Here is a 25,343-nt window from a genome sequence, read left to right as displayed (position 1 = left end):
TCATCTCACCCTCCCCTGTACTAGTACATCTCGATTTCTTATTTGTGCTATAGACTCGTTGCAGCTAGATCGAAAACCTCATTTCTCTCGATTTGATTTGAGAGACAGCTCTCTTGCCAACAGAGAGTAAATAGTGTTACAACAGTTGAGGCGACAAGCTAGATCTATTTATTCTGCGCTTCTTGCGGTCGTCGCCACCTTCCGAGATGGCTCATCCTTCAATCCTTCTTTCGTAGGTTCTGCTCGATCGAGGAAAGAAAGGAATCGACCTCCGTTCATCAGGAAAGCTAACCATCCGCAGAAGATGTTGGCGAGGGTGAGTAGTCGGTATGCAGTCCGAATTCCGTAGATCAGCGAATAAGAGGCGGAGATGAGTCCAAGCACGAAAGTGATGCGAGATATCCTGATTAACAGACACCTCAGGGTGAGCTCAATTGAGAAGAGCTTGAACGACGGGAAGAAGCGTACCAACTCGATTGATTCGTTCGCGGCAACATCTTGCCAGAATGTAAAGATTCGACGAGAGCGAGGAATCCTACGATCGACAAGACTTGATGATCTGACGAGAAAGGAGCGAACCATCCTACGGCGAGGTTCCGAACCCAGACGACGAGGATGAGCGCGTTGAGAGGTAGAAGGGAGAGGAGAAGGAACAGGATGGAAAAGGAGAAGTTGAATTGATCCCAAACGTCGGTGTCGCTCGTTGATGGAGAGACTTGGCATGGCGAGTCTTCGTCTGGCTGTTCGACTTTGACGTATTCCGAGTCTGGTTGGATCGATACAAGGAGACGGACTGTCGTCAGGAGGTGGATGGGGAAGAGAACGAGATAGGCGAATTGGCAAGGAGCGAAGAAAATGGTAAAGAGGAGGAGGAAGGCGATCGCGGTCGTTCGTTGAAGGGGAGACAGATGAGCTGAATTCGCTTCAGCGCTAAAGACGTACGGTATAGTCAGTGGCGAGACCAAGTGATTTCGTCCAGAGGAGGGCTTACGAGAATAGAGAGTTTGCGACTCGACTCTTCCTCGCTAGTGCTCTTGCTGTCCAGGAGATGACGTTGACGAGCGATGATAGTGCCAGGTACTCGAGGACGAGGACTGCGAAGCTCGCGAGGAGTAAGAGTGGAAGGAAGGGAGCCCAAAACGCTCCTGCGGTACCGAGTAAAGCATCGCGAATCCAGGTCGAAGAACCTGTGGCGGAAGAGGCATCGCCACCGAGAAGAAGCGTTTGGAGATATCCGAGTCCGAGAAGGAGACCGAGTAAAGGTAAGAGATATTGGCGTGCGAAGACAGCGAGGGCAGTATCGAACGAAGGAAACGAATCTGTCAGACAGAGCGAAACAGTCGGTCAGCTCGTTCGACCCGTGTGAGAATCCCGAGCTCAAACTCACGACCCGAATTGTACTCTCGAACTTGAATCGCAACGATCAACACGGTTAACGCCGCAGGAATCGTCACGAGTGCCATCCTGTACCTCACGAAGAGATTCCCGATCGTCTTGAGAACATCGACAGTCACCTCGAAAGTGAGCTGATTTTCGCCATTTGTCGAGCAAGTTGGATCGAGGAAGAACTGAAGGCGAGCACCGGGATTCGGCGATGAACGAGGGAGATAGGGACCAAATGCGTGAGTGTAGAGAGAAGCCCTTCGGACGTTGGGATAGAACTTTGATTCGTGTAGACTGGTCGAGTATTGGCGAAGGAGAGGAGCGAATAACGAGTCTTTCTCTGTGATGCGAAGCCCACAGATCAATCAGCAAGGACGACTGACTAGAGGAGTGGTCATGACGCACCTCGGCAAGAATTGCGATCTATCCTGAGCTTCAGCGTGAGAAGGGAAGTGTCGAGCATCGGCAGGCGAACTTCCGAGATCATTGACTTCGAGTCGATCTCGCCTTGATAACCAGTTAGGAGCAGATCTGAGAGAGAGACTCAGACAGTCAGCGAGACTCGGATAAACGAGACTTTCAAGGGAACTAACAAAGGAGTCCTCGGTCAACGACTCGACCTTGCTCGGCCTCTTCTGTGAACTCAGCTACGACCCACGTTGTCGGGCCGGGTGTGACGACAACAGCGATATGACTGAACCGAGCGAGCGCCTGAGTTTCAAAGGTGACGAGGTTCATCGTTTCATCGCCAACTGCTGCCGGGAGAACCGGAGAGTCGACGTTGTGGGGTGAAGCGGGCAAGATGCTGACGTTTTCCGAGGACGGCGGTGAACATTCGACGCCTTCTGATCCCGAACAACCGTGAACTTGAACGACCTTTTCGAATCCAACGTCCGCCGAAGTCAATAATGAGAACTGTTGATCGATCTTCGAAGATGGAACTGGTAAAAGATACGTGATACGTCCTCCTCCTCCTCCCGGACGAACCGTGAGTCGCTCATTGAGTCCGAGTCGATTCGAAGGGTTTCCTCGTTCGATACTTTCGAGAGTGAAACGTTGACCGATCTCCAACGCCAGGTCCTTGCGTTCGATCGCTCCGAGAAGTCGCGAGTTGAAGACATTGATTCGTTCTTGACGCGAGACGACTTTGCTAGGGTGCCGAGAGTCAACGATGGAGAGGAGCGAGTTCGCAACGACTTGCATCAATTGCTGGCACCAAAGGATCGCGAGATGATCCATTGGCGTTTGAACTCCCGGGATCGATGTAGTCGATACGGCGAAACCATTCGATCCGTCGGCTGGAACGAGGGAAGAGAGGGAAGCTGTTTCGGAGGCGATCATTTCGTCCGAGATTCCTCCACTGATCGAGATCGTGACGACTTCTGCGAGCTCTTGAAACGCGGCCGGAGGTGCCGAGATCGAGTAGGCTTTGCTCCAGTATCGATTGATCGAGGAGTAAAAGTGGTCGACACCTGAGTCGACGGTAACGGGAGGAAGGAGATGAGGAGTGGCAAAAGTGACGAGTGTCGAGATGGACTTTGACTGGTAACGTGAGTCGAGGAAGACGGCTCGAGCGACGATTCCTCCCATCGAGTGAGCGACGAGAATTACCGAAGTTGGGTCTGGTCCGGGCTGTGTTTGCCCCTTGTAGAGACTGAGGACGTAGCGTATAGCATCGGCAGTGTACTCCGCTTGATCGAAGAGGGTTTGGCCGTGGAAGGCGGAAAAGTCGTCGTTAAAATCCAAAGTGAAGAAATCGAGACTCGTCGAACCTCCTCCTCCTCCTTCTCGGATCCATTCTGCTCCTTCCCGCTTCATCCCAGGTAGCTCCCAGAACATCCGTGTCGCCGTACTAGCGAGACTCCTTACTTGCTTGAAACTTCCCGCGTTACCCGGTACGAAAAGCACGGGAGTTCCGTTCAGAACGACCTTTTCCCCTCCTCTCCCATCCTCTTGTATCGGATCTTGATCCCATCCTGCTTCTCTATAGAGATACAGGCCCCATGGACCATTCCCTAACCGCGTCTCGTTCTTGTTAAAGCCGGCAAGGTGAAAATACGAGGGAGACATGAAAGTCATCCGACAGGCTCCCGCTCCTCCACCCCTTGCATCTGGCGGTAACGATCCGGCTGGGTAGCGAGGCCTTGTAGCTTCATATCCTGTGTATCCGAGGTAGAGTACAGCCGAACTGAGGGAGAAGAGGAGGAGGACGAGTCGATTGAAACGAGGAAGGGAAGTCGAGTTCGAGTAGGCCATCCCCTTGCCGCCTGATCGGTACTCTGGCGTTCTTGGATGCCCGGGCCGTATTTAACGATCGTTAGGGTGTAGAGGTAGAGGAGAAAGTCGGTTTCATCTCTTCGCTTCTACTCTATCTCAACTTTCCGACCCCGACCTCCAGTCTCAATGTTACTCGGTACCAGACTGTACCGAAATCTTCTACAAGAAGCTAGGCGCCTTCCGGACCACACAGCGAGGTCCGTCGTGCTGTATTTCGCTCTCTCTCTTTTCCGTTCACTGAACACTTCCGTCACAACAGCACTTACTACCGCGATCGCATACGTACCGCTTTCAGAGAGATACAAGTCGAAGCTTCGGCTTTACGAGCAGCGAGAAGAACGAAGAAAGCTCAGCAGGTTCGTCTTACTCCCTTCCCTCTCTGTCGCAGAGAGACAAGCTGACTGGTCACGCGTTCACAGCTACTACGTCAGCTACAAGCGGCGAACGACGGATACCTGCATGCTCTGACTCGCATCTTCGAGACCGCTCATGGACTTCGAGGGCCGGAGAAACATGCTTCTCTCGCAGTTCGTCAAGCTTTCTCTTTATTCCCTTTCTAGCCACCGCTAAGACAAATCCGTCAACCCTACAGCCTTTCCTACTCCGCGACCAACAAAATCACACCTTTTCCCCTCCTCTCGCTGCACTCGTCGGTTCCTCGATTTCGCATACTTCCCGTCCTCCTTCCCCTTCTCAGCTCGTCAAACCTCCGACAATGCCCGAACGTGCCGATCTTACGACCGAAGAAGCTAGACTACTCGGTCCGCTGAAACCGGAACGAATCAGAGCGATCAAGCGGAGATGGTGGAATCTGCAGACGGGCAAAATTCGAGCTCCCGTCGCTCTTCAGCTGTACAAGGACGGCAAGGAAGTCACAGATCTAGGTGGAGCGAAACGGATACTCGAGACCTTCGAAAACGGGATGGAATTCGTCGACCTCGAAAAGGGACAAAGCCGACTTGCTCTCCTCGAAGCGAAAGCTCGAGTTCCGACTTCCTCTCGACCTCTTCCTCCAAAACGACTCCAGACTCTCGAGCAACGCTCAAATCGACACCCGGTACCAGCGAAAACCGCTCGTCCCATTGTTCGAGATTCGGAAAGGAGGACGTCGAGCCCAACTTCTCGAAACACGAAATGGCACAATCCGAAGCAAATTACCGGTCGACTTTTGCGTCGACGAGCAGCGGAATCACTCGAGATCGCTCCGATCGTCGAGGTGCATGTCAACGGGAACAAGAAACCGACTTACGAAGTTGCGAGGAGTCGATTCGCGAAGAGTGAAAAAGGGAACATCGCCCGGATCAGCGAGGAGGATCTGCATTGGTTACAGCGGGGAGAGGGGCAAAGAAGGCACAAGTCGAAGAAGTAAGAAAATACGGCGGAACCGGGGACGACGTTAGCCCACGTTTTCCACTGCGAAGGAGATGAGGACCTGTACCGTACGTACGTGCACAGTCCGTCGATTCAGCTGGGCCCTCTCGACGCGGTAGCGATCTTTGTTGTACTCATCTGGTCTTCCCTTTTTGTTCCCTTCGCTATCCTTCGTTCCTCCTTCGTTCGCTCTCGTCAGATCGTCGATGGCAAGCATTTTTCCTCATCTCGTTAAACCGGATCTTAAACCGGAACACCGTGAACTATCGGTACGCTTTTTCATTTCGCTGGTCATATCTAACTCGACGGCCCCGAGTGACTTTTTTTTCTCACTCTCCAGGGACAGCTCCATGAGGCTCACAGCCGAGCCGTGCATTACTGCCTTCTTTCCCTCAACCTAGACGCTCAGAAATCGATTGCCGACCATTCGACGCTCGGTTACTTCAATCTCGAGCCACCAATCTGCGTCGGACAAATGTCAAGTGAGCTTCCTCCAAAAAGTTGCAGGTGTCGAGCAGATCTATCCGAGCACTGACGCCACCTCACGTTGGCTCGGTCGAACAGATTCGGAGGCGAAAGTGTGCGATTTGTACCTCGCTCCGGGGGTCGCGGCAACAGCCTGGCCGGTCTCCTCTGGAAAAGGACGATACAAAACATTGAAGAATCCAATCGAACTCTTCACTCGCCGCGGTACTGCGTCGGACGTTTTATGGAACCCATTTACACCCGACAATGCCTGGCTTGTCGCGCTACCACGATACTTGACAGCTAAGACGCAGCCGCGCTCGATCCCGCGCGCGTCGTTTGCGTCTTGGGGTTTCAATTTTGAATTAGAGCTCAGTGAGGCTTTCTCTGACTCTTCCGCGCCTTTCGACGTCAGCTAACATCGCGTGCTTGAATGTCAGCATCGGGGCATGAGGCGAGGTGGGTACAGATTGTTTGGGATGAAGAAAGTCGGAGTTTCAAGGGTGACCAAGGTCCGAAAACTCGCATTGAACGAGGAGATCCGGATTCTCTGTCGATTTCTTACTGCGAGATCACGATCGGTAGTTACACCGCAATCGTAGTCTCGTCGATCGTGCAAGAAGCAGACGGGGAATTCAGACCTTGGACAGCTCACGACCCGCTCGTTCGTTCGAAATTTCCCTCAATTCGTCCATTTCCCTGCTGCTCTGACCTAGCTTCCTGCGCAGCAACTTCCTTTCGGCTATTACGCACCGAAGCCTAGCTTAAAGCCACCTCATTCCTTGAATACAGGAACGAATCTCGATTTGTTCCACTCCGCCACGTTCACTTTCCATGCGCCGCGACCTCAAGCCCACCATGTCGAACCTTCATACGCTCTCTCTCACCGCAAACGCTCGATCTATGGTCAAAGGTTGGCACAGGAAACGTGGAGGTTCTGATTTTGAGACTTTCCGTTGCTTTTCATTCCTATTCCATAGCTAAACCATGTGCGTGTCATTGAACCAACTCTCCTCCGAGACTGTATTGCGTCGTGCAGCGTCTGTACATTAGGCGAGCGAGAGACTTCGAGTTCTATTCGAAACAAAGCTCAATTCGAGTTCCGGTCTCTTCTCCTACGCTTTCGCTATACGACCGCTGCTTGGAGGGTCCGATCAATTCCAAGTGAGTGTATGCCCACCGAAAGCCGGAATGGGAGAAGGAGTCAGTTTCGGAGATCAAGAAACAAGTTCTTTCTCTCTTCGCTTCTTCCTTCCCTCCTCCGAACCCTAGTCATTCAGACGCCAAATCTCACTTCAACTTCTGCGTTCCCACGACAGAGATGCCGATTCATCACCTCCTCGTCGGCACTTTCAACACAAACTTGATCGCTACTCTCGCATTCGACTCCTCGGCAAAGACTCTCCAAATCGTAGCGCAGAACGATGGACAAGCTCCTCACAGTTGGCTAGCTCTGAACGTGAGTACAATCGATCATTATTGACTCGTTTGAATTATGCTGAGTGATCATTCTCCTGCTTTCTACGCTTTCTCCGCCGCCGGTAGGAAGCGAAAGATCGTCTCTACGCTACGAGTTGGACGGAACCTCCAGGTCTCGCTTCGTATCGAATCAACCCGGCTTCTTCTACTTCCCCTCCGACCGTTTCTCCCATCAACTCTGTTCGAACCGCGGCAAGATCAGGCTACGTCTGCGTATCAGCAGCGACAGCGTATTCGGCTGGTGGTCCGACCGGAGAAGTCTTCGAGATTGATCAGGACACAGGAGCGTTTCGAGAGGGAAAAGAGTTGCAAAAATTGGATTTCGTCGGAGAAACGAGGCAGAAGGACGATGGTGGAGTGATGGACTTCGGTGGATTGAGACATGGGTCTCATTCGTTTGATCTCTCGCCGGATGGGAAACTAGCCTACGCCGCAGACATGTGAGCTTTCATCTCACTTTTTCTCGGATCTTCACAGCAAACCTCTCTTTCATCCGTTATGACTCGCTCCGATTACTAAGCGAGTGATCCCCAACTTCGAGTACTGATACTCTTCGTCTCATCATAGCGGAAGGAACGCCGTTTTTGTGTTCCGAGTCAACGACGATGGATCGCTCGCTTTGACGGAAAAGAACATTGCTCCTCGATCGAACGATGGACCTCGACATGTCACGCCTCATCCGAACGGGGACTATGTTTACTCCCTTCAAGAGCATTCGAGCATGGTCGATGTCTTCAGGGTCGATCGAGAACACGGAAAATTGACTTGGGTTCAAGGTGTCAAAATCATCCCTCAAGGTGAGCTAGCGCTTTCTCGCCATCTCCATCGAGCTACAACCGACAGACGTTGGAGGTCGTTGGGCGATCGAGCTTCCTCGTCTACGCTCGAAAGTCACGCGAAAGAAGGAAGGGCCCGAATACGAACTGATATTTCGACATCTCGCGCAGATGATTCTCCTACTCGGTACTGGGCCGACGAAGTTCGAGTCTCGCCCTCTCAAAAGTATCTCTACTGCTCAACTCGAGGTCTTGAACCGGCGACGAAAGGATGGGTTGCAGTTTACGAACTCTCGGCGGAAGGTTTACCGACGTCCGACTCGCCAATCACTCTCTACGAAACGGCAACCTCAGGAGGATGGGCGAACGCCGTCCAACCGGCACCGGGAGAGTACAACGAGGAAGGAATCGAGTATCTAGCTCTGACGGATAGCGAAGAAGGATTGGTTTTCATTTTGGCATTCGATGGAAAGAAGATCACGGAAGTGGCAAGGACGAAGTTGGAGTATGGAGGAGATCAGAAAGTTGTTGGAGCCGCGACTGCCGTTTGGCTTTAGGAGTTCAGAGTCTGAAAACGAAAACCGCCGCTTTACTATCGAGTCTCTCCCGAGCTCTCTCGCTCTCTCCAGGAGCTGCTGAGACAACGTTCGAGTAACGCGACTGTCGAGTGATCATTTCACAATCTTCCAAGAACCCGACGGAGTCTTCCTCACTAATCCCTCGGCTTCTACCGCTTCTAGTAATGCTTTGAGCTCGTCCGTGGTCTTTCCCTTGTACCCTGGGGCGAGCATGTTCAGTGTTGAGTGGATACGAGCGATCGGTAGAGTACCCAAATTCGTGAGCTGTGACAAAAGAGACGAGGTTAGCTCAATGAGAAACAGAGTGCTCGGGACCGGTAAGGAGAGACCGCGACTGACCATTCCCTGGATGTACTGCCAGAAGACACGCATCTTCGTACGAGGGTGACCGAAAAGCGATCAGTTTGCTCGCCCACGAGAACGACAAAAACAAGATTGGCGTTGATCTCACCTGAGCTACACCTTGCTCTTCGACACTCTGTACTGCTTCTTTCTCCTCTTCGATGACTGTGCGAGAGAGTTGGCGATGTGAGCTCGTCCCCGGCAGTCGACACAGAGACGCGAAAGCGAGCCGGAAAACAAGAGACTGACCATGCGCAACCTGCTCGGATTCTTCCGCGGTTTCCTGCCCTTGCTCTTCCGCCAGCTGCCATTGATCGTCCGGCAAACTCTTGACGACTCCGAGATTGTTCCAGAAGAAAAGAGCGTTTCGAACGGTTGCGAGGTCGGAGAGTTTCAGGTCGGTTTGAAGAGCCTCGGGAGTCCAAGTATCTGTTCGGATCACCGGGACTGCCTTGAGTACCGGCGGCTGGCAGTCGACGCAGTGGAGCGAGAGATGGCTTACTTTGTTTGTCGAACATTTCAATCACGGCAGCTTGAACCGGCGTCGCATCGACCGTAACGCTCCTATCTTTCAGCTCGATCGTCATGTTGACGTTACCCAATTGCGGTAGCCATTTCAGCTTCTTGTCGGCTTTGAGCTTTGAGAACGATCGATCGTAGGCGGATTGAACTCTGTCAGAGAGAACGAAGTCAGCTCGACTCCGTTCACGACTCTGTCGAAAGAGGATTGGCGAGAGCTTACCGTCCGATCTGACCGGGGAGCTTCAAAGGAGCCGACTGGAAAGAAGGCCAGAAGAGACGAGAAACGACAGTCGCATGCAACGGTAGATTCTACAAGCGAAGAACCCCGTCAGCGTACGAGATTCACGGGTTCGAAAGGAGAGAAGAGCATACAGGTGCGGCATCGTGGACTCCTTGATCGATCTTCCGAGAATCTTCGAGATCTTTCAGCATGACATCGCAACCTTGTAAAGATTGTTCTCCGAATCGACCTTTCAAAACCGCGACGTTCTTGATCTGTCAACGACCGCTTATCACATTAGCATTCCTACTTGGAGAAGGTAGAAGGTGAAAATGTCGAAAGCTGCCACTGACCTCCTTCTCGAACGAGTAATCTCGAATGAGGAGCAATCGTTGCGCGAGCAAGACTTGCAACTCTTTGACGAATACTTCCTTCGTATCGTAGATACTCACCAACAGTTGAATCACGTCTGCACCTCGTGACTTGCGGAACTCTACATCCTCGACGTGCGTCAGCCGAGCGTTCAACATGGTTAAAGTCAGGAGAAGCTGACCCGGAGGAGCGTCGGCAGGATCTGGTAACCATTTCTGGTCCGTGTAGTTCTCGGCTTCATCTTTCGAATCGCTGACTAACTTGGCGTCGCTTGTCGTGAGCTCTTCGAAGAGTGGATTTCCTTCTTCGATCAGCGAAGAAACGATGCATCTGATCGTATCTTTCCTTGCTCTGTCCACAGAACATACAATGTCAGGTTCACACTTCGCTCACATTGTCGAGCGTGAGAAGCTTCTGCTAACCTCAGATATCGCCGAATCGGATCAGTCACTCGACTGAGCAAAACTCCCGGTGGATCGACGATCCTCAAACACCTGATCGTCGAGATGTATAGCGTGATGATGTCTTTCGTATCTGTACCGGGATGTAGCAGTCGAAGGTCGAGTTGCTGTCGCAGTCGAGAGACGAGAAGGGATCGTTGATCGGTTTTGACGAGACAGAGCTGCGATGCACAACAGGGATGGTCAGGCGAGCGGCGGCAAGACGACAGTTGTGCGCGATATACTTACTTTCAGATCGTCGAGAGCAGGTTTCGAATGAGGATAGTCGAGGATGATGTCGAATAATTCCGTCGTTCTGGCAAAACGAGATTAAACATGAGTTTGGCGTTCTATCGTCAGACATTGGGGTGAAGACGTACCTCAACTGACACAACACTTTGTGAACATGATACTCGAACCGGCTGAACGTCGGCTTCAAGAACTTCTTCGCTTCTTCGTTGCCTCCCTCGAGATTCCCTTCGTAAATTCCAGTAACCCATCCCATTACTCCCTCTCCCCCTCCGCCAGTTAACCACTTCAGGAGTCCCTCGAGTTGTTTCTCTCGATACTTGCCTCGACAGGTCTCGATCGTCCGAGTTTCGATCTCTTCGTAGATGAGGGCGAATAGAAGTGGATCGTATCGATTTAGAAGCGTAATCAGAGTTGGGAACGCGAGAGGATAGTCTGGAGGAGCTGAGGCTGTAGGGTTCGGGAACGAGAGGAGGACACGGAGGAAAGATTGGAGAGCGGGAGCGAAACGAGGCGGGAGGAGGTAGTAAAGGGAAGAGAGGAAAGTTTTGCGATACGAGGTGAGCGGAGCGCTCGTCCTGTACGAAGATGGAGGCGAGGTCAGCCAAGTAACCGTATCGTGACTCTCTGATTACGCACGGCCAGAAGAGGGTGATCGGTTGTTGCCAACGTTTGATCGCGGCTCCAATCGAGTGCAAAAGTCCGAGCATTGTCGTGAATTTCGCTTCCCCGTCGACCGCCTACGTCATTTGGATGTCTATCAGTTGCTGAGCCCCACGAAAGTGATCGGTACGTACCTCGAATTGGTCGAGATGAGCGACCACTTGGGATTCGACGAGGTTGAATGATTTTCGGAGAGAATCTGCAACTCACGGAATCAGCTCCTATCGACTTCGCGCACAGAGGCACATCGAAGACTCACCAAGGTAATCATCGAGTAGCTCATTCATCATCCCTGCTCCTTCAAGACATTTGATCGCGTTGACAACTTGGGGAGAAGGATCGAGCCTCTCTTGAGCCGCGACTGTTCTCGGATCTATGAACTCAGTAGCAATAGCCCATGCCTAGCGTGTTCATCCCTCGCAAGACAGTCAGCCTAATCAGGGCAAGGTCAAGTTGAGCGAAAGGTAAACTCACCTCAGACAGTTCGCTGATTCGATTCGTAGGCTTATTGAGGTCGCGTTTCGTGTTCTGCCATGCTGCGAGTATGTCTAGCTCCATACGGCAGGCAAGATCGTGGACGTGAAGGGTAAGAGTCGAGAGATTCGCGTTCGCTCTCTCTTCTCTCTAGCTACACCTTGATCTCGCCATGAGCGACGTCCCACTATTCAGAGAAGAGACTCCACAAGAGACAGAGCAAGAAGAGCAACCTCCTCCAGCGAAACGCCCTCGATTCTTCTCATCCTCTCAAGATGAAGATCAAGATGAACCAGCTCCCTCTCTCCCTCTCGCAGGACCTCCAACTGAATCAGAACACAAGCCAGTAGCTTCAGGAAGCGGTACGAAACGCACAGAAGCGATCGAAGTGATGGAACTCGACGATGAAGACACTCCAGCTCCTCGTTCCCCCTCGAAACCTCTTCTCGCAAGTTCACAAGACTCCTGGCGAGCGAAATACTTCGGAGACGTCATCGTCAAGGGATACGCGGTAGCTTCAGCTTCGACCTTTGTCAGTCTCAAGAACGGGGATCCGATCAAATTGTACAGAGTGAAACCTTCGATCGCTTCGATAGCAGAAGGGAAGAAGTCTGCCGCGGCTGCGAAGAAGCTAGAGAACGACGTTGTTAGGTGAGTTGGACGAGTATCGAATCTGCGAACCGAGCTGATACGAGCTCCCCCAATTCGTTCAGGTTTCAAAACTCGAAAGGAATCGATATCGGTAGAATTGGAAAGAGCGATGCTGCCTGGTTAGCTAGATTGATGGACCACGATCTACTCGAGGTGACTGGTTTCGCAGCCGAGATTCCAGTCAAATTCCGATCCGGTTAGTCGCTGTTGTCTTTTCCTTGAATGACAAAGAATCTGACCTGGACTCTCCTTCGCTTCGCAGGTCAGGATATGAGCCTCGTCTTGCCCATCTCGATCGCCAAGACAGCCTTCACGAACCCGAACCTCTCCGCGCCCGAACCCATCTCCCACCTCACTTCGATTGCGACGAAGAAGAACTTCGTTGACGACCTCCGCGAAACCGATCGAGAGAAACTACTTCGAGAACGCAAATCTGCGTTGAACAAACTCTTCGACAAGACGAATCTACAGCCAGTTCTGGATGGATTGGGAAATGGACCTGAGGGAACGAATTCGTCTTCGATGCCGAGCGGAAGTCAGAGCAAGCGAGCGTTGTTGGAAAGAATGGAGAAGAAGAAAGCGGGAGGCGGTGATGAGGAAGAAGAAGACGAAATGAACGAGATTCAATTGAATCTGGTCTGTGAGCTTTCGAATCCGCTTCCTATCTAATCGAGAGACTCAAGCTAATCCCTCTCACTCTGTTAACCTTGACAGACTCGAAAGCTACGAAGAACGATGCAACTTTACCAGAACGAGATCCTCCTGATTCGTTCTCGCTCAATCTACGAGGATGTTAGTCACTTCTCTCTCCTACTCCTCAATTCTCTCACTGATCGATATTCGGCTCTGACGCAGATCAAAAGCAAGCTCTCAAATGGATGTCATCAATGGAAACCGGGGAGGAAGAAGCCAGAAAGAGTCTCTCGATGCACCCTCTTTGGGAAAAGTGAGTTCGCTCACTGCATCTCGAGTTTCGATGACTTACGGACGATTCGGCCTACAGGTACAACTTTCCGAACAGCGTAGACGCTTTCTACTACAACCCTTACTCTGGTGAGCCAAACTCTGCTGCATTCTCTCGACTTGATCTGACGAATTGGATTTCGATAGGTGAACTCTCGCTCGAATTTCCACAAGCTTCCACAAAGTGCCGAGGAGGCATTCTAGCAGATGAAATGGGTCTAGGAAAGACGATTATGGTCGCTTCCTTGTGAGTCTGCTCGATGACCGTTTGACGCGAAGAGAAAACCGACCCTCGATCGTTGGTACAATCTCACAGGATTCACACGATCACGCCCTGGAATTCCGATCCTTCTTCCGGTGTTTCCGACGCAGAGTCAGACGCTTCCGAACAACCCGTCGCGAAGAAACCTCGATTCATCCTCCAAACCCAATCTCGACTCTCGAAATCGAAAAGTCAAGCATCTTCGAAACCTCCTTTGAAACCCGGGAAACCTCGAGCTACCCTAGTAGTCGCTCCGATGACATTGTTGAGTCAATGGTGTGACGAGTTGGAGAGGAGCAGCAAAGAGAAAGGAGGATTGAGGGTCTTGATGTACTACGGTGCGGGAAGAAGCTCGGCGAAAGGATTGCAGGAAGAGATTGAAAGTGGAGTCGATGTAGTCGTCACTAGGTGAGCCTCCTGAGATCTAGTCCAGTGTCCATGACTAAATCTTTCTGATTCGCCCACAGTTACGGAATTCTCTGTTCGGATTTCAAGACGAGTGGATTGGCCGCGGAAGAAAAGGAGAACTCGAAGGCTGCCGCCGCGAAGAAGGATGACAAGGGAAAAGGGAATGATGCTGCTGATAAGGGAAAGGCGAAAGGCAAAGGGAAGGAGGAGAAAGACAAGTCGAAAAGTAAGAAGAAAAAGCCTAGAGGTCTCTTTGCGATTGAATGGTTCAGGATCGGTGAGTGTCACTCTTCCCCATCAATATAAAGGAGACTGAGGAAGACGGCTCTGACTATCGTTATCGAGCACGACAGTACTCGACGAGGCTCATCTCATCAAATCCAGGACGACTCTTAACGCGAAAGCTAGTTATGCTCTCAAAGGTGCGAGGAGATGGGCTCTGACGGGAACTCCGATTGTCAAGTATGTCCGCGTCGAGTGCCATTGTTGAGCTGTTACTGATCGATTCTCGTGTGCTGTAGTCGACTCGAGGATTTGTATTCGCTTCTTCACTTCATCCAGCTCGAACCATGGGGTGAGTCACGGCGTTAACTTCTTCGACTGGTACCGGCGGTGCTGACGCTACATTGCGCAATTGGCAGGCAACTTCTCGTTCTTCAAAACTTTCGTTACGGTTCCGTTTCAGAACAAAGATCCTCGAGCGATCGAGGTCATTCAAGTCATTCTCGAGTCGATTCGTACGTCATCCTCTCTCCCGGCTCCCTTCATCGAGTCACTGTTGACCCAGCCTATCCCGTGCGTTCAGTCTTGCGACGAGAGAAGAAGATGAAAGACAAAGACGGAAAACCGATCGTTACTCTCCCGGACAAGAACATCGACATCGTTCACCTCGACTTCTCGAAGGAGGAACGCGAGATCTACGAAGCTCTTTACCGAAACGCGAAAAGCAAATTCCTCGGATACGCGAAAGAAGGAAGCGTCCTTCAGTGAGTCTTCGCTCTCTCAGTACTAATATGAATTCATTCGACTCACTGCGCTTTCATCTGACTGTGTCAATCAGAAACGTCACTGCAATCTTCTCGATTTTGATGCGACTTCGTCAAGCCGTGCTTCATCCGACTCTCGTTCTCAAACGTTTGAAGGAGAACCTCGCCGCTCAAGGCAAACCACGCAAGAACGCCGACGTCAGCGATCTCGAACTCGCTACGGCCAACATGGACGACTACACGATTCAGAAAATGATCGAGAAATATTCGGCTGCGAAAGATGGCTCGTTCGGCGACGAGGTGCTTGAAGGCTTGCTCGAACCGAAAGAAGAAGGAGATGTCGTCGAAGATGACAGCGAATGCATGCTATGTCTCGAGGTAAGTGATCCTCTTGGATTGACTGCATGAGTGAGAACTGACTCGATCCATCTCTTCCTTTGCAGCCTATCGAGATTCCAGTCTTTATCCCTCGCTGTGGACATTCGGGATGTAAAGGATGCGTGTTGAGTCACTTGCTCGACGCTCAGGAGAATGGCCAAGAGGTGAGTAGTCCTTTTCACGTTCGATCTCGTCAGCCTGTCGACGAATCTCGACTCACTCGCCTTGTCCGATAGCCTCGCTGCCCCGCTTGCTCGTCTGGACCTCTCACCGAACGCGAAATCTCGGATCTACAGAACGCCGATGGATCGAAACCTCCCAACTCGCAACTCGCCAAAGCCAAGAAACCTTTCTATTCGGTCGACACTCTTGCTTCTTCTCCTGGATCTTCGAGTTCGAGAGAAGTGCTCACGATCCTCGATAGCGATGAGGAGGAGGAGGAGGAGGAGGAAAAGAAACCGACTTCGAATTCGACGAACGGCAAAGGAAAGGGCAAGGCGAAAGTTCAGGAGATTACGCTCTCAGACTCGGAAGACGAAGATAATGACGATAATTCGGACGCTTCGGACGAGTTCATGCCGAGTCCTGAGAAGAGGAAGAAGGGAGACGACAGTGAGGGAGAATTGGGAGACAGCGGAGATGAAGATGTGAAACCATCCAAGACGAGGAGCGCTCTTTCGGCCAAGGGTGATTTCCGCTCATCGACGAAACTCGAAGCTCTCGTCAAATCGTTACAAGCTGCAAAAGCGAAAGATCCCAACTTGAAAGCTGTCGTTTTCTCCCAGGTGAGCTTGAGCCTTTTCCCCTTCGTTTCTCGCGTCGCTGACATACTGATTCGTTCCCATAGTTCACTGGCTTCCTCGATTTGATCGAGAGGGTCATGAATCGAGATGGCTTCACGTACGTCGTCTCGCTTCGTCCTCGCCAGAGCTCCTTCGCTCATCGATGTTTCGTCTGCTGATTCCCAGCAATCTTCGACTCGACGGGGCAATGACTCAAGCCGCGCGTCAAAGTGTCGTTCGCAAGTTTACGAAAACAGAAAACTCAGTCATCCTTCTCGCATCTCTCAAGGCAGGTGGAGTTGGACTCAATCTCGTCAGTGACTCTCTCCCATTCGTTCCGTACTCGTCAAGTACTGATACTTCGTCTCTCCGTCGTTGTAGATCGCCGCTGATCATGTCTATTTGATGGATTATTGGTGGAACTTGTCAGTTTGCTCTTCTTTCCTTTGCGCGATCACGAACTAACCGTCATTTCCCCTTTTGAACAGCGCTGTCGAGTCTCAAGCTATCGATCGGTAAGAGGGCCTTGCATCGCTCAATGCTCTTCTGGAAACTGACTTTGATCCTCATCCAGAATCCATCGATTCGGTCAAACTCGCGAAGTTTGCCGTTCTTCCCCTCTACCAGACCCGACGATATGTCGCTAATTATACTCACTCCCCTCGCTAGGTCTATGTTACTCGTTTCCTGGTCAACAAGACGATCGACGAGAAGATGATCGCTGTGAGCTCGGAATCTTGCTCTCTGTCCGACCTGTAACTTAGCTGACTCTCGCTCCCCCTACAGCTGCAAGAACGCAAGACGAGAGTCATTCAAGGTGCCCTAGGTGGTAAAACCGGAAAGGACAAGAAGCAACTCGCAGAGGATCTCGCTTTGATTTTCGCAGATTAGGAACAGTTCCTCGACGGAACTTTGTTGTTGCTTTACAATTCGTTACTGCTTTTCCCTCCCTTTCTCTCCATGCCACGCAACTTGTGAAGACCTTCGCGACGACGCTTTGAGAGTCCAGTGCGCGTTGCGAGCAGATTAGGGCGAGCTCGATTTTTCTCGACTTTTTCAGTTTTCCGGTTCTCCCGCTGTTAAACCTGAGGATGGCAATCGTATTCGCTCAGATCCTGCATTGCTATTCTTCACTGTGTTATCTCGAGTTGACTCGGGCCGAACCTCGAGATTGAACCGCATGAAAGATTTTCTCGCGAGCTCTCTCTTCTCCCAAACCCACCTTCGACAATCGACCATGTCGGACAAGAACAGCATTAGCAACGAATCAAACGACACGTATGGAGATGAAGCTCAACTCGTAAGCCGCTGAACAGGCGGAGGAGAAAGGGCAGAAACGAGTTTATTTTGGCGCATCCCAAGCATCGCTATCGCCCAGCAATCTGTTCTAAATCAAGGTATTACCTCCCTTCACACACCATAACCACACTCTTCACCAGGGGTTCAACCCCCTTTGAGATTGGCCGACGGGTGCTCTCCTTGATCGACTTTCCTCCTGCATTTGAGGGATACTCTTCCCTCAAAGCGGTGATGGAGCGATTGGAGTTGCTGAGATTATACCGAACTTGATCACGATAGTGCGTGCGAAAGGAATTGCCAGAATGTCTCGAAGTAAACCCTGGCTCGATGTCCCGATTCTCTCGTTTCGGGAGAGTCTGGATCTCGAGCTACTCTCTCTCTTCTTCCCCCCTTTCTTATCTCTGCTCCCTCTCTTCTCACCTTCCGGACGTTGAGAGGGGGAGTGCCGGAAAGGGTGGAACAAACTGACATGACGAATCTATTTTCTTCTATGTTTTCTTGTTCTCGTGGATCAGGCTGCTTTCGGTTACCGTCAAGCACGTCTTTGATCTCTCTGTGGTCTTTCCAAGGCCAAGAACTAACCGATCACTGTCGTCACAACAGGTCCTACATCGAACATGGGCGAGTTTCGAAGCTTTCATGGCCGGTTTTGGTTCCCTCTATGTCGTTGGAGGAACCCGTCTCTTGTACTCGTACGGATTGTATAATGGAGGACCTGTCGCTCTCTGGACGAGCATGCTCGTTACCGTTGTCTTGATGTGCATCACGGGTGAGTTTTCTATCAGTTGCTTCTTCTCACTTGTGCCGTGCTCATTTTTCAATCGCTTTCTCGCAGCCGCCTGTCTCGCCGAGATCTGTTCTTCGATCCCTCTCAGTGGTTCTATCTATATCTGGGCGGCAGAATGTGGTGGAAAGAAATATGGACGGTTCTTTGGATTCATCGTGTAAGTCATTCGTTCCTCCTCATCTGCTGTTACATTCGAATCTGACATCCAATCATGTTCTAGCGCGTACTGGGCCTCGACCGCATGGACGTCGTTTGTCGCGAGTAACACTCAAGGAACGACGAACTTCATGCTCGCAGAACTCTCCGTCTTCGGCACCTACTTCCCGGGGGGACTCGATGGCGAGTCGGTTCGCTTCCGTGCAGTTCAGTGGATCTGCTCCGAGTTGTTCCTCCTCTTCGCCATCTTGTCAAACTTGATGTCGCGTTAGTCCATTCCCTTTCGTCGCTCATCGTTTGGGATGATATTGACGCTCTCGGTCAACAGCGAGCAAATTCGCCTGGATTTTCAAGGCATCGGCTCTCATCATCTTTATCGATTTCACCCTCACTGTTGTATGGTTGCCAGTCGGTGTATCGAAGACTTACGGATTCCAAACGTCGAAATGGGTCTGGACTGAATTCTACAACGGTTCGGGAGCTGTACGCTTCCTCCTCTTTCCGACACCACTACCTCTCGAGCTGACGTTCGTTATACTTGTGCAGCCGGATGTCTGGGCGTTTATGCTTGCATATTTATCGACTTCGGGAGTCTTGACTGGTTGGGACGCCTCGGGTGGATTCTCTCTTCCGCATCGCGCGCAGTTTCCTCCTCTCAGACGACTCACATTTCGCTTGCTTGCTGCTCAGGTCACATCGCGGAAGAGACGAAAAATGCATCGCTCGCTTCAGCTCGAGGAATGTTCTGGTCTTGCGCGGTATCTGGTATCATGGCATTCGTGAGTTGTCCTCGTTCACATTCATACGATTCCTGTCGCTGATTCAAGGCTCTGTTGCGAATAGCCTCTCTTGGTTTTGTTCCTCTACTGCTCGCCTAATCTCGACGACCTCTTCTCGATCTATTCACCTCAACCTTTCTCGAACATCTACGCCATGGCTATGGGAAGAGGCGGAGGGCTTGTTATGACCATCGTTGCGATTATCGGTCTCTTCATCGTGAGTTTCCATCCGTATCGATTCTCGCCTCATTTGCTCGAAACTCACTCGATTCGCCTCCCCAGAACACGAGTCTCGCTATCACGGCCGCATCTCGTCTCGTATTTGCGATTGCTCGCGATGGTATCCTTCCCGGATCGAGCTGGATCGGCAAAGTCGACAAGAACGGACAACCGAGGAACGCTGTTATTTTCATCGGAATCATCGCTTCGATCCTTCTTTGCACGATCCTTCCTTCCTCCGTCGCTTTCACGTCCCTCATCTCGTGCGGAGGTGTACCGACTATCGCCGCTTACGCTCTCATTCCTGCTTTGAGGTCAGTCTTTTCTCATTCTTTCACGTGAGAATCCGAGGCTCATTTGTTCCTGTAATGATCTCGAACAGGCTTATCTTCACTCGCGGCGACTTCAGAAACGCGAAGTGGTCAAACGGTCGTTTCTCCATTCCCTTCTGTGTCATCGCTTGTGTTTGGAACAGTGAGTTCGACCTCTGCTTTCTTCCCCTCGTCGATCGGGCCAGTATACTGACGACGGATTCACGCAACCGCTGTTTCATTAGCCTACCTCCTCGCCGTCCTTTTCTCTCCCCTCGAATTCCCCGTCAACGCACAAAATTTCAACTTTGCCTGCGCCATTTTCGGTTTCGTTACAATTCTCGCCATCATTTCGTACTTTGTCGTTCCTGAAGAACGTTGGCTCGCGAACCGACAAATCGGAGCGATTCTCGAGGCCACGAATCATCCCATTCTTACGAAGAAGCAAAAGACTCAAGATGCTTCGCCAATCGAAACGACTGCTCCTCGCGAAGAGGTTGACACTAAGTAGACTGGAGTGTAGAGCTAGACACGCTTAGAAGAGCTTGAGAGGAATCGAAAGAAGTGTGTAGTTGTGAGGATTTCAACATCAATTCGCGGTAATTTATTCGGTACTCTCGCTTTCTGGCCCACCCTCGTACATGTGCTTCTCACGAGCGTCAAGTGCGCGCTCTCCCGCCGTCTCGGATCGTTCCGCTATCGAGCTTCGCGCAGCGTTTGAGCTCTGTTCTTGACCTTGTGATTTTCTTTCGCGGAAAAGCGCGCTCAACTCGCGATCAAACAGCTTGACTCGGTCGACCATCTAGGCCTGGCAAGTCTTCTGAAGTTGACCTGAATAAACATGCACGTGGATGGAACAGGAAAGCAGAAGCAGAGTGGAACAGATTTTTTCTTCGCTTTTCCTTCCCTCGATCTGTTTCCACTCTCTCTTGTGCACACGGTGTGAGGCCCGTGAGCGGAGACCGAGCTCTGTTTGATCAGGTCCGTGAGCAGAATATCCCTCAATTTGTCACGACTCTCACCCAAGGCGAGGAAATCGATGCGACTCACGAGAGCGAGAATTGCAAGCGTAATTCGATTGAATACATGCAACGAAATTCGGCTTGCAGTTCGAAAGAAGATCAAGTAGCGCCTTTTGAGAAGTCACAACTTTTGTTCCCTCTTCCACTCTCCCGCCTGCTCGAGCAACTCGCACATCGGGGGTGCGAACCTCTACCACGACTCGCTTCCCTCTGGCAGGGTCTCCTTCGTCTGATTCCGACCCCGACACTCCTCGCTTTCGATTTCGACGCAATCCACGCTAAGTGTCCACCAGGCTCAAATCAACGCTAAACAGGTAGGCGACCCAATGCAGGCGGTAGCTTCGGCTTCCGCGGGTTCGCTCCCGCCAGGAGAACAACACCGGAGGACTCCTTCGAATGCAACTTCTCACAATTCCCCTCATCATCAATCGACTTCGACTTCTGGAGCTCCTGCAGTTCGACTACCGCCGGTATCTATACCGAGGGAGGACTTCTTACCCGTTGCCGTGAGTTCCGATACGCTTCTTTATTGAGAATCTCGGGAGGAGATGGGGAAACGGACTAGCGCATCGCTGATTGTTCTCTCTCTTGTCCTGTGTAGTTCAATCCGGAGCGACGACAGTCTATCAACTCTGATCCTTTCCTACACGCCTTCTCGGCGACGAGTACCGACCCTGCGTATCAGAGACGACCTTCGATTGAAGACCCTTCATCCCTTTTCAACGGAACTGGCGGATTCCAAGGTCCACCTCAAGCTGGTCCGAATCAAGAAGCGGTGGGAAGAGGTGCAGAGAGAGGGACGACAGGGATGATACAAGCGGCTCAACCAAGTTCGCCTCGCAATGTAGTTTCAAACGCAATGCCTCCTCCTCCCCATTCTTTCGATTCTCACGCCAATTATCAATTCGGTACCTCCTTCGCTTCTACTTCTCAGCATCCCATCCCTCATCCTCACTCTTCCTTCCCGGGTCCGACGTCGAGTTATCGCTTCGGAGGACCCTCACAAAATCCTCCGCCTGTTTCTCTCGATCCTCCCTCTTATTACGACTATTCAATGCGACGACATTCTCTTAGCAAAAACCAATCACTGACACGATATTCAGCGCAAGGAGGAGGAGGAGGTACGCCTTCGAATCCGAGCACGAAAAGGAAATCTTCCGGCGAAGACGACGACCCTTCATTCAACGACGGTTCCTTCTACCCGAATCGCGACACATCGAATTATTCAGCTACGGGTATGACGGGTAACCCTCCTCCGAATTCGAAACGGAAAACGACTTCGATCGCGGCGGACAAACTGAACGATTTAGAACTCGACGAAGGACATCGGAGAGAGTCGTACAGTCCGACATGGGAAGGAAGGAGGGCGAGTGATGAAAGCTATCGGAGTAACGAGAGTCAACAAGGGTACAGCATGTTTCATGCCGGTCAAGGAGGAGGAGGACCTGCGACGAATCCGAATCAGCATCAACCTCCGCCAGGTCCGCCTCAACCAGTTCATCCTGCGTTTCCGATGCGACCTCCTTCAGTTCACCAACAATTCTACGATGATCAGATTGGACCTCGAGGATCAATCGCGCGTGGAATGTACGAACCAGAACATCAAAATTTCGGTCGACGACCGAGTATACCGAGCGTCAGTCAAATGATTCAAGGTCAAGCACCTTTCTATCCCGGTCCAGCTCCCCATTCTGCTCCTCCTACTGCTCAACATCCTCCTCCGAATCAACCCTCTGTTCAAATCGCTCAACCCCCTCCCGAAGGTCAACAAGGACTCTCGAACGGCTACCCCGTCGGTCCACCTCCCCAGTGGCCGACGAGTGCCCCTCCGCCTCAAGGTCAAGCTTCTCGACAAGGCTCAGCGGGTTCTCTCGATCCTGGGTCGCTGTCGAAAGATAGTCCTTATTCGCGAAGTCCCGAATTGAGGATCAGTCACAAACTAGCCGAACGGAAGCGACGGAAAGAAATGGCACAGTTGTTCGACGATCTGAGGGAATCATTACCGGGAGATAAAGGAGTGAAAAGTAGTAAATGGGAGATCTTAACGAAAGGTGAGTCTCTCGTCTTCATCTCGTGTCAATTTGTATCGAGCTGATCGATCCGGCATGTAATAGCGGTCGAGTTTATCGGTCAACTGAAAGCGTTCAATCGAGATCTTCAAAACGACAATCAGAATCTACGACACCATCTCAACCTCCCTCAAGCTCAACCGCCGCCACACGATTCTCGCCCTGGTTCAGGAAACGTACCGCATCCTCTTCAACCGGCTCCTCGACCTGTCTCTTCTCAGCAACAACCTCAGCAACAACAAAATCCTCATACCGCCTCTCCTCGACCAAATCCATCTCGAACGGGTAGTCATGCGAGTAGTCACACGAGCAGTCTCAGCATCGACAACGGTCTACCGAATAATTGAGAGAAATCTCGTCTCTTCTTCTCCCCCCTCCTCGTTCTGTAAATAGTCGTTCCGTTAATTCACTCCTCCCTCCCTCTCTCTCGACCCCTTTACCTGTCTCTGTCAACAACTCCCTCACTCGTCAGAGTTTTCGTTTCGTATCGTCTACGCAAAGGTTATTCACGCTTTCTAATTTCTTGTTCTTTGTCTTTCACTCCCCCTCTTCCTCGGTTTTTTCTCCTTCGTTGGTTACAAGCAATTGGTTGTTAGTTAGGTTCACTAGTCTCGTCTCGCGCAAGCTACATCCGTTTCGAGTGTCTTCGTCTCGCTCACATGCGCTCGGTTGTTCGCCCTGCATTCTCGTTTTGGGCGAACGGAATCTCCTGCCCCTCGTCGAGCTTACCCGCGTGCGGCGCACCCGAGACGTACAGACGCGTTATTGACAAATTGTCAGTAGCTGAGCGATCGAAGGACAGACTGCGAAAACGTCGTTTGTCGATACATGCTCGCTCCGAGAGTGCGCGCGAGCGCTCGAGGTCTTTGCAAAGACTGCTTCCTCTTCGTCCCTCTTTCCTCTCTCTTTCTCTTCTTCATTCTACTTTCCACTCTACTAGGCCGGTCCTACTCTGCTAATCCTTTCGCTTCGTTCCTCACCACGTTCATTCAACTGTACCCCTGTCCAAAATCATCATGCTCCTCTCTCACTCTGTCCTGCTTCTCTCGCTCTCGTCCTCGGCGCTACGGCCTCGACTGTCACTCATATCAAGCTAGAGACTCACACGCTCACCGTACATGGCTCTTCGATCACCACTACCGCGCGTCCGTTCGGAGGAAAGGTACGTTCTTCATTTCATCATTAACGCGCATTAAGTCTCTCGTGTGTCGTCTCTGACACCCTCTCGCACCTCTCACAGCACTCTGGCAAACACTCGAGGCACCGTCACCGCGTCGACGGGAAGAAGACTAAGCCTCATTCGAGGGAGCAGAAGTCGGACGAACATGTCTCCAAGAAGTCTCATGATGGGAAGCTTTCGAAGAAGAAGGACTTGAAAGAGAACGCAAAGGTTTCTTCGCGCGGCGGTTGCTCCTCGACTCACAAAGTTCACGACAAATCTGAACCTCACAAGACGACGAAAAAGCACGCCGACGCAGTCAAGACCAAGACTGCTACCGTTCACAAGAGTCCCTCGACTACGAAGCCATCGTCGACCAAGGAGACCTCGAAGCCGAAGAAAGATGACAAGGCATCGTCTCCGGTCGTTTCGAACGTTCCCGTCAAGAAACCGAGCGTTCTCCTCGCTGAATCTTCCTCTCCCTCGCTCTCCAAGCTTGCGCAAGACTCTCTCAAGCTTCACAACGACTTGCGATCGAAGCACAAGGTCGATAGCTTGACTTGGTACGTCCTTTGACTCCCCTTTTCGCCGAAAGATCTCGCTAATGAACAATCCTGCTCTTTCGTCGACACAGGAGCGATGAACTCGCTTCGGCTGCTCAAGATTGGGCTGATCTGTGTAAGTAACAACGCACTTCTTGCGTCCTTGAGCATTGTGAATCTGACAAACTTATTCGCGAACAGGCGTGTTCCAACACGGAAAGGGAGAAGAGATTGGCGCTGGCGAGAACCTCGCAGCCTACACGGGTGCAGACAACGTTGCATCGGCATTCGACATGTGGTCGAGTGCGTTTGCCTCTGTCTTCCCATTTCTACCTCGAATCTGACTTCGGTTTTTCTCCTCATTTCCCCCTAGACGAAGTCTCTGAATACAATTTCGACGCTCCTGGTTTCGCTAGCAATACCGCCCACTTTACTCAAGTAGTGTGGAAAGGGACTACCCAGGTGAGCAACGATCGACCGAGTTCACTCAGGAGAACAAAAACTGACAACTCCTCGAGATCACTTGCTCTCAGGTCGGTTGTGCTCAAACTCTTTGTCCCACGTTACCGATTCCTGGACAATCTCCATTCACGAACGCGTTCTTCTACGTCCGTCCCGTTTTCTTTCGCTAAACCATGTGGGACAAAGTTTCGAAATGACTGATTCATGCTCTTTCTTGTTTGTAGGTTTGCGAATACAAAGCGGCTGGGAACATCGTTGGATCGACCCCTGAGGACACTGCAAAGAGCTTCGCCGCGAACGTTCTCAAGTGATTGGAACATTCAACTCGACAAGATTTCGCAGGACGAAATCGAGTTCACTTTTTTCTGCTACTTTGATACGGTTTCGGATAGACACTCCACTCTTTTTACTTTTACTTTCTCTATACCGCGACTTGCTTTCTTGGCGCGATGGAACGAAAGACCTTGACGGTTCAATCGAACGAAAGTTGCGAGAGA

The 25,343-nt window shown here is 51.4% G+C and overlaps 8 protein-coding genes across 8 annotated transcripts; 6 read left to right on the top strand and 2 right to left on the bottom strand.

Annotated features, from left to right (window-relative positions):
• Positions 1-168: 168 nt before the first annotated feature.
• Positions 169-3,639, bottom strand: BST1 (Bst1p; the record flags this gene model as incomplete). The annotated part of the gene is made up of 6 exons (XM_076628430.1): positions 169-403; positions 469-930; positions 992-1,319; positions 1,388-1,723; positions 1,789-1,914; positions 1,977-3,639. The coding sequence occupies 6 exons, from the start codon at positions 3,637-3,639 to the stop codon at positions 169-171; spliced, it is 3,150 nt and encodes a 1,049-aa protein (XP_076491831.1).
• Positions 3,640-3,786: 147 nt separating this feature from the next.
• On the top strand, positions 3,787-5,029 carry JCM6883_007598 (uncharacterized protein; the record flags this gene model as incomplete). Its single annotated transcript, XM_076628429.1, has 4 exons — positions 3,787-3,857; positions 3,920-4,016; positions 4,080-4,187; positions 4,253-5,029. 4 exons carry the CDS (start codon positions 3,787-3,789, stop codon positions 5,027-5,029), a joined length of 1,053 nt encoding a protein of 350 aa, XP_076491830.1.
• Positions 5,030-6,817: 1,788 nt separating this feature from the next.
• Positions 6,818-8,308, top strand: JCM6883_007597 (lactonase family protein; the record flags this gene model as incomplete). Its single annotated transcript, XM_076628428.1, has 4 exons — positions 6,818-6,955; positions 7,042-7,415; positions 7,543-7,772; positions 7,923-8,308. 4 exons carry the CDS (start codon positions 6,818-6,820, stop codon positions 8,306-8,308), a joined length of 1,128 nt encoding a protein of 375 aa, XP_076491829.1.
• Positions 8,309-8,422: 114 nt separating this feature from the next.
• Positions 8,423-11,695, bottom strand: APC2 (anaphase promoting complex subunit 2; the record flags this gene model as incomplete). The annotated part of the gene is made up of 16 exons (XM_076628427.1): positions 8,423-8,593; positions 8,669-8,701; positions 8,781-8,836; positions 8,921-9,100; positions 9,174-9,343; positions 9,414-9,502; positions 9,566-9,688; positions 9,767-9,906; positions 9,967-10,136; positions 10,208-10,407; positions 10,475-10,541; positions 10,606-11,052; positions 11,114-11,214; positions 11,272-11,336; positions 11,397-11,538; positions 11,612-11,695. The coding sequence occupies 16 exons, from the start codon at positions 11,693-11,695 to the stop codon at positions 8,423-8,425; spliced, it is 2,238 nt and encodes a 745-aa protein (XP_076491828.1).
• An 88-nt stretch (positions 11,696-11,783) lies between these two features.
• JCM6883_007595 (uncharacterized protein) lies at positions 11,784-16,932 on the top strand (the record flags this gene model as incomplete). Its single annotated transcript, XM_076628426.1, has 23 exons — positions 11,784-12,262; positions 12,325-12,458; positions 12,525-12,902; positions 12,977-13,054; positions 13,118-13,208; positions 13,266-13,315; positions 13,373-13,472; positions 13,542-13,895; positions 13,955-14,172; positions 14,249-14,357; positions 14,417-14,469; positions 14,537-14,632; positions 14,701-14,881; positions 14,956-15,259; positions 15,325-15,423; positions 15,496-16,044; positions 16,107-16,159; positions 16,228-16,354; positions 16,423-16,466; positions 16,530-16,556; positions 16,616-16,643; positions 16,711-16,764; positions 16,828-16,932. The coding sequence occupies 23 exons, from the start codon at positions 11,784-11,786 to the stop codon at positions 16,930-16,932; spliced, it is 3,711 nt and encodes a 1,236-aa protein (XP_076491827.1).
• Positions 16,933-17,278: 346 nt separating this feature from the next.
• Positions 17,279-20,103, top strand: JCM6883_007594 (uncharacterized protein; the record flags this gene model as incomplete). The annotated part of the gene is made up of 12 exons (XM_076628425.1): positions 17,279-17,341; positions 17,856-17,876; positions 17,944-18,109; positions 18,176-18,284; positions 18,348-18,550; positions 18,612-18,766; positions 18,830-18,899; positions 18,974-19,062; positions 19,127-19,279; positions 19,345-19,595; positions 19,664-19,755; positions 19,838-20,103. The coding sequence occupies 12 exons, from the start codon at positions 17,279-17,281 to the stop codon at positions 20,101-20,103; spliced, it is 1,638 nt and encodes a 545-aa protein (XP_076491826.1).
• An 837-nt stretch (positions 20,104-20,940) lies between these two features.
• JCM6883_007593 (uncharacterized protein) lies at positions 20,941-23,030 on the top strand (the record flags this gene model as incomplete). Its single annotated transcript, XM_076628424.1, has 3 exons — positions 20,941-21,120; positions 21,216-22,665; positions 22,729-23,030. 3 exons carry the CDS (start codon positions 20,941-20,943, stop codon positions 23,028-23,030), a joined length of 1,932 nt encoding a protein of 643 aa, XP_076491825.1.
• Positions 23,031-23,801: 771 nt separating this feature from the next.
• On the top strand, positions 23,802-25,157 carry JCM6883_007592 (uncharacterized protein; the record flags this gene model as incomplete). The annotated part of the gene is made up of 7 exons (XM_076628423.1): positions 23,802-23,828; positions 23,924-24,405; positions 24,477-24,520; positions 24,586-24,687; positions 24,758-24,846; positions 24,918-24,992; positions 25,071-25,157. 7 exons carry the CDS (start codon positions 23,802-23,804, stop codon positions 25,155-25,157), a joined length of 906 nt encoding a protein of 301 aa, XP_076491824.1.
• Between the last annotated feature and the right edge of the window lie 186 nt (positions 25,158-25,343).

Source organism: Sporobolomyces salmoneus, assembly GCF_050403485.1.
Source record: "Sporobolomyces salmoneus JCM6883 DNA, S_salmoneus_JCM6883_v1_ctg1, whole genome shotgun sequence".
Classification (NCBI taxonomy): Eukaryota; Fungi; Basidiomycota; class Microbotryomycetes; order Sporidiobolales; family Sporidiobolaceae; genus Sporobolomyces; species Sporobolomyces salmoneus.
Note: the sequence above shows the minus strand (reverse complement) of the source record. Positions and strands in the feature narration are given on the sequence as shown.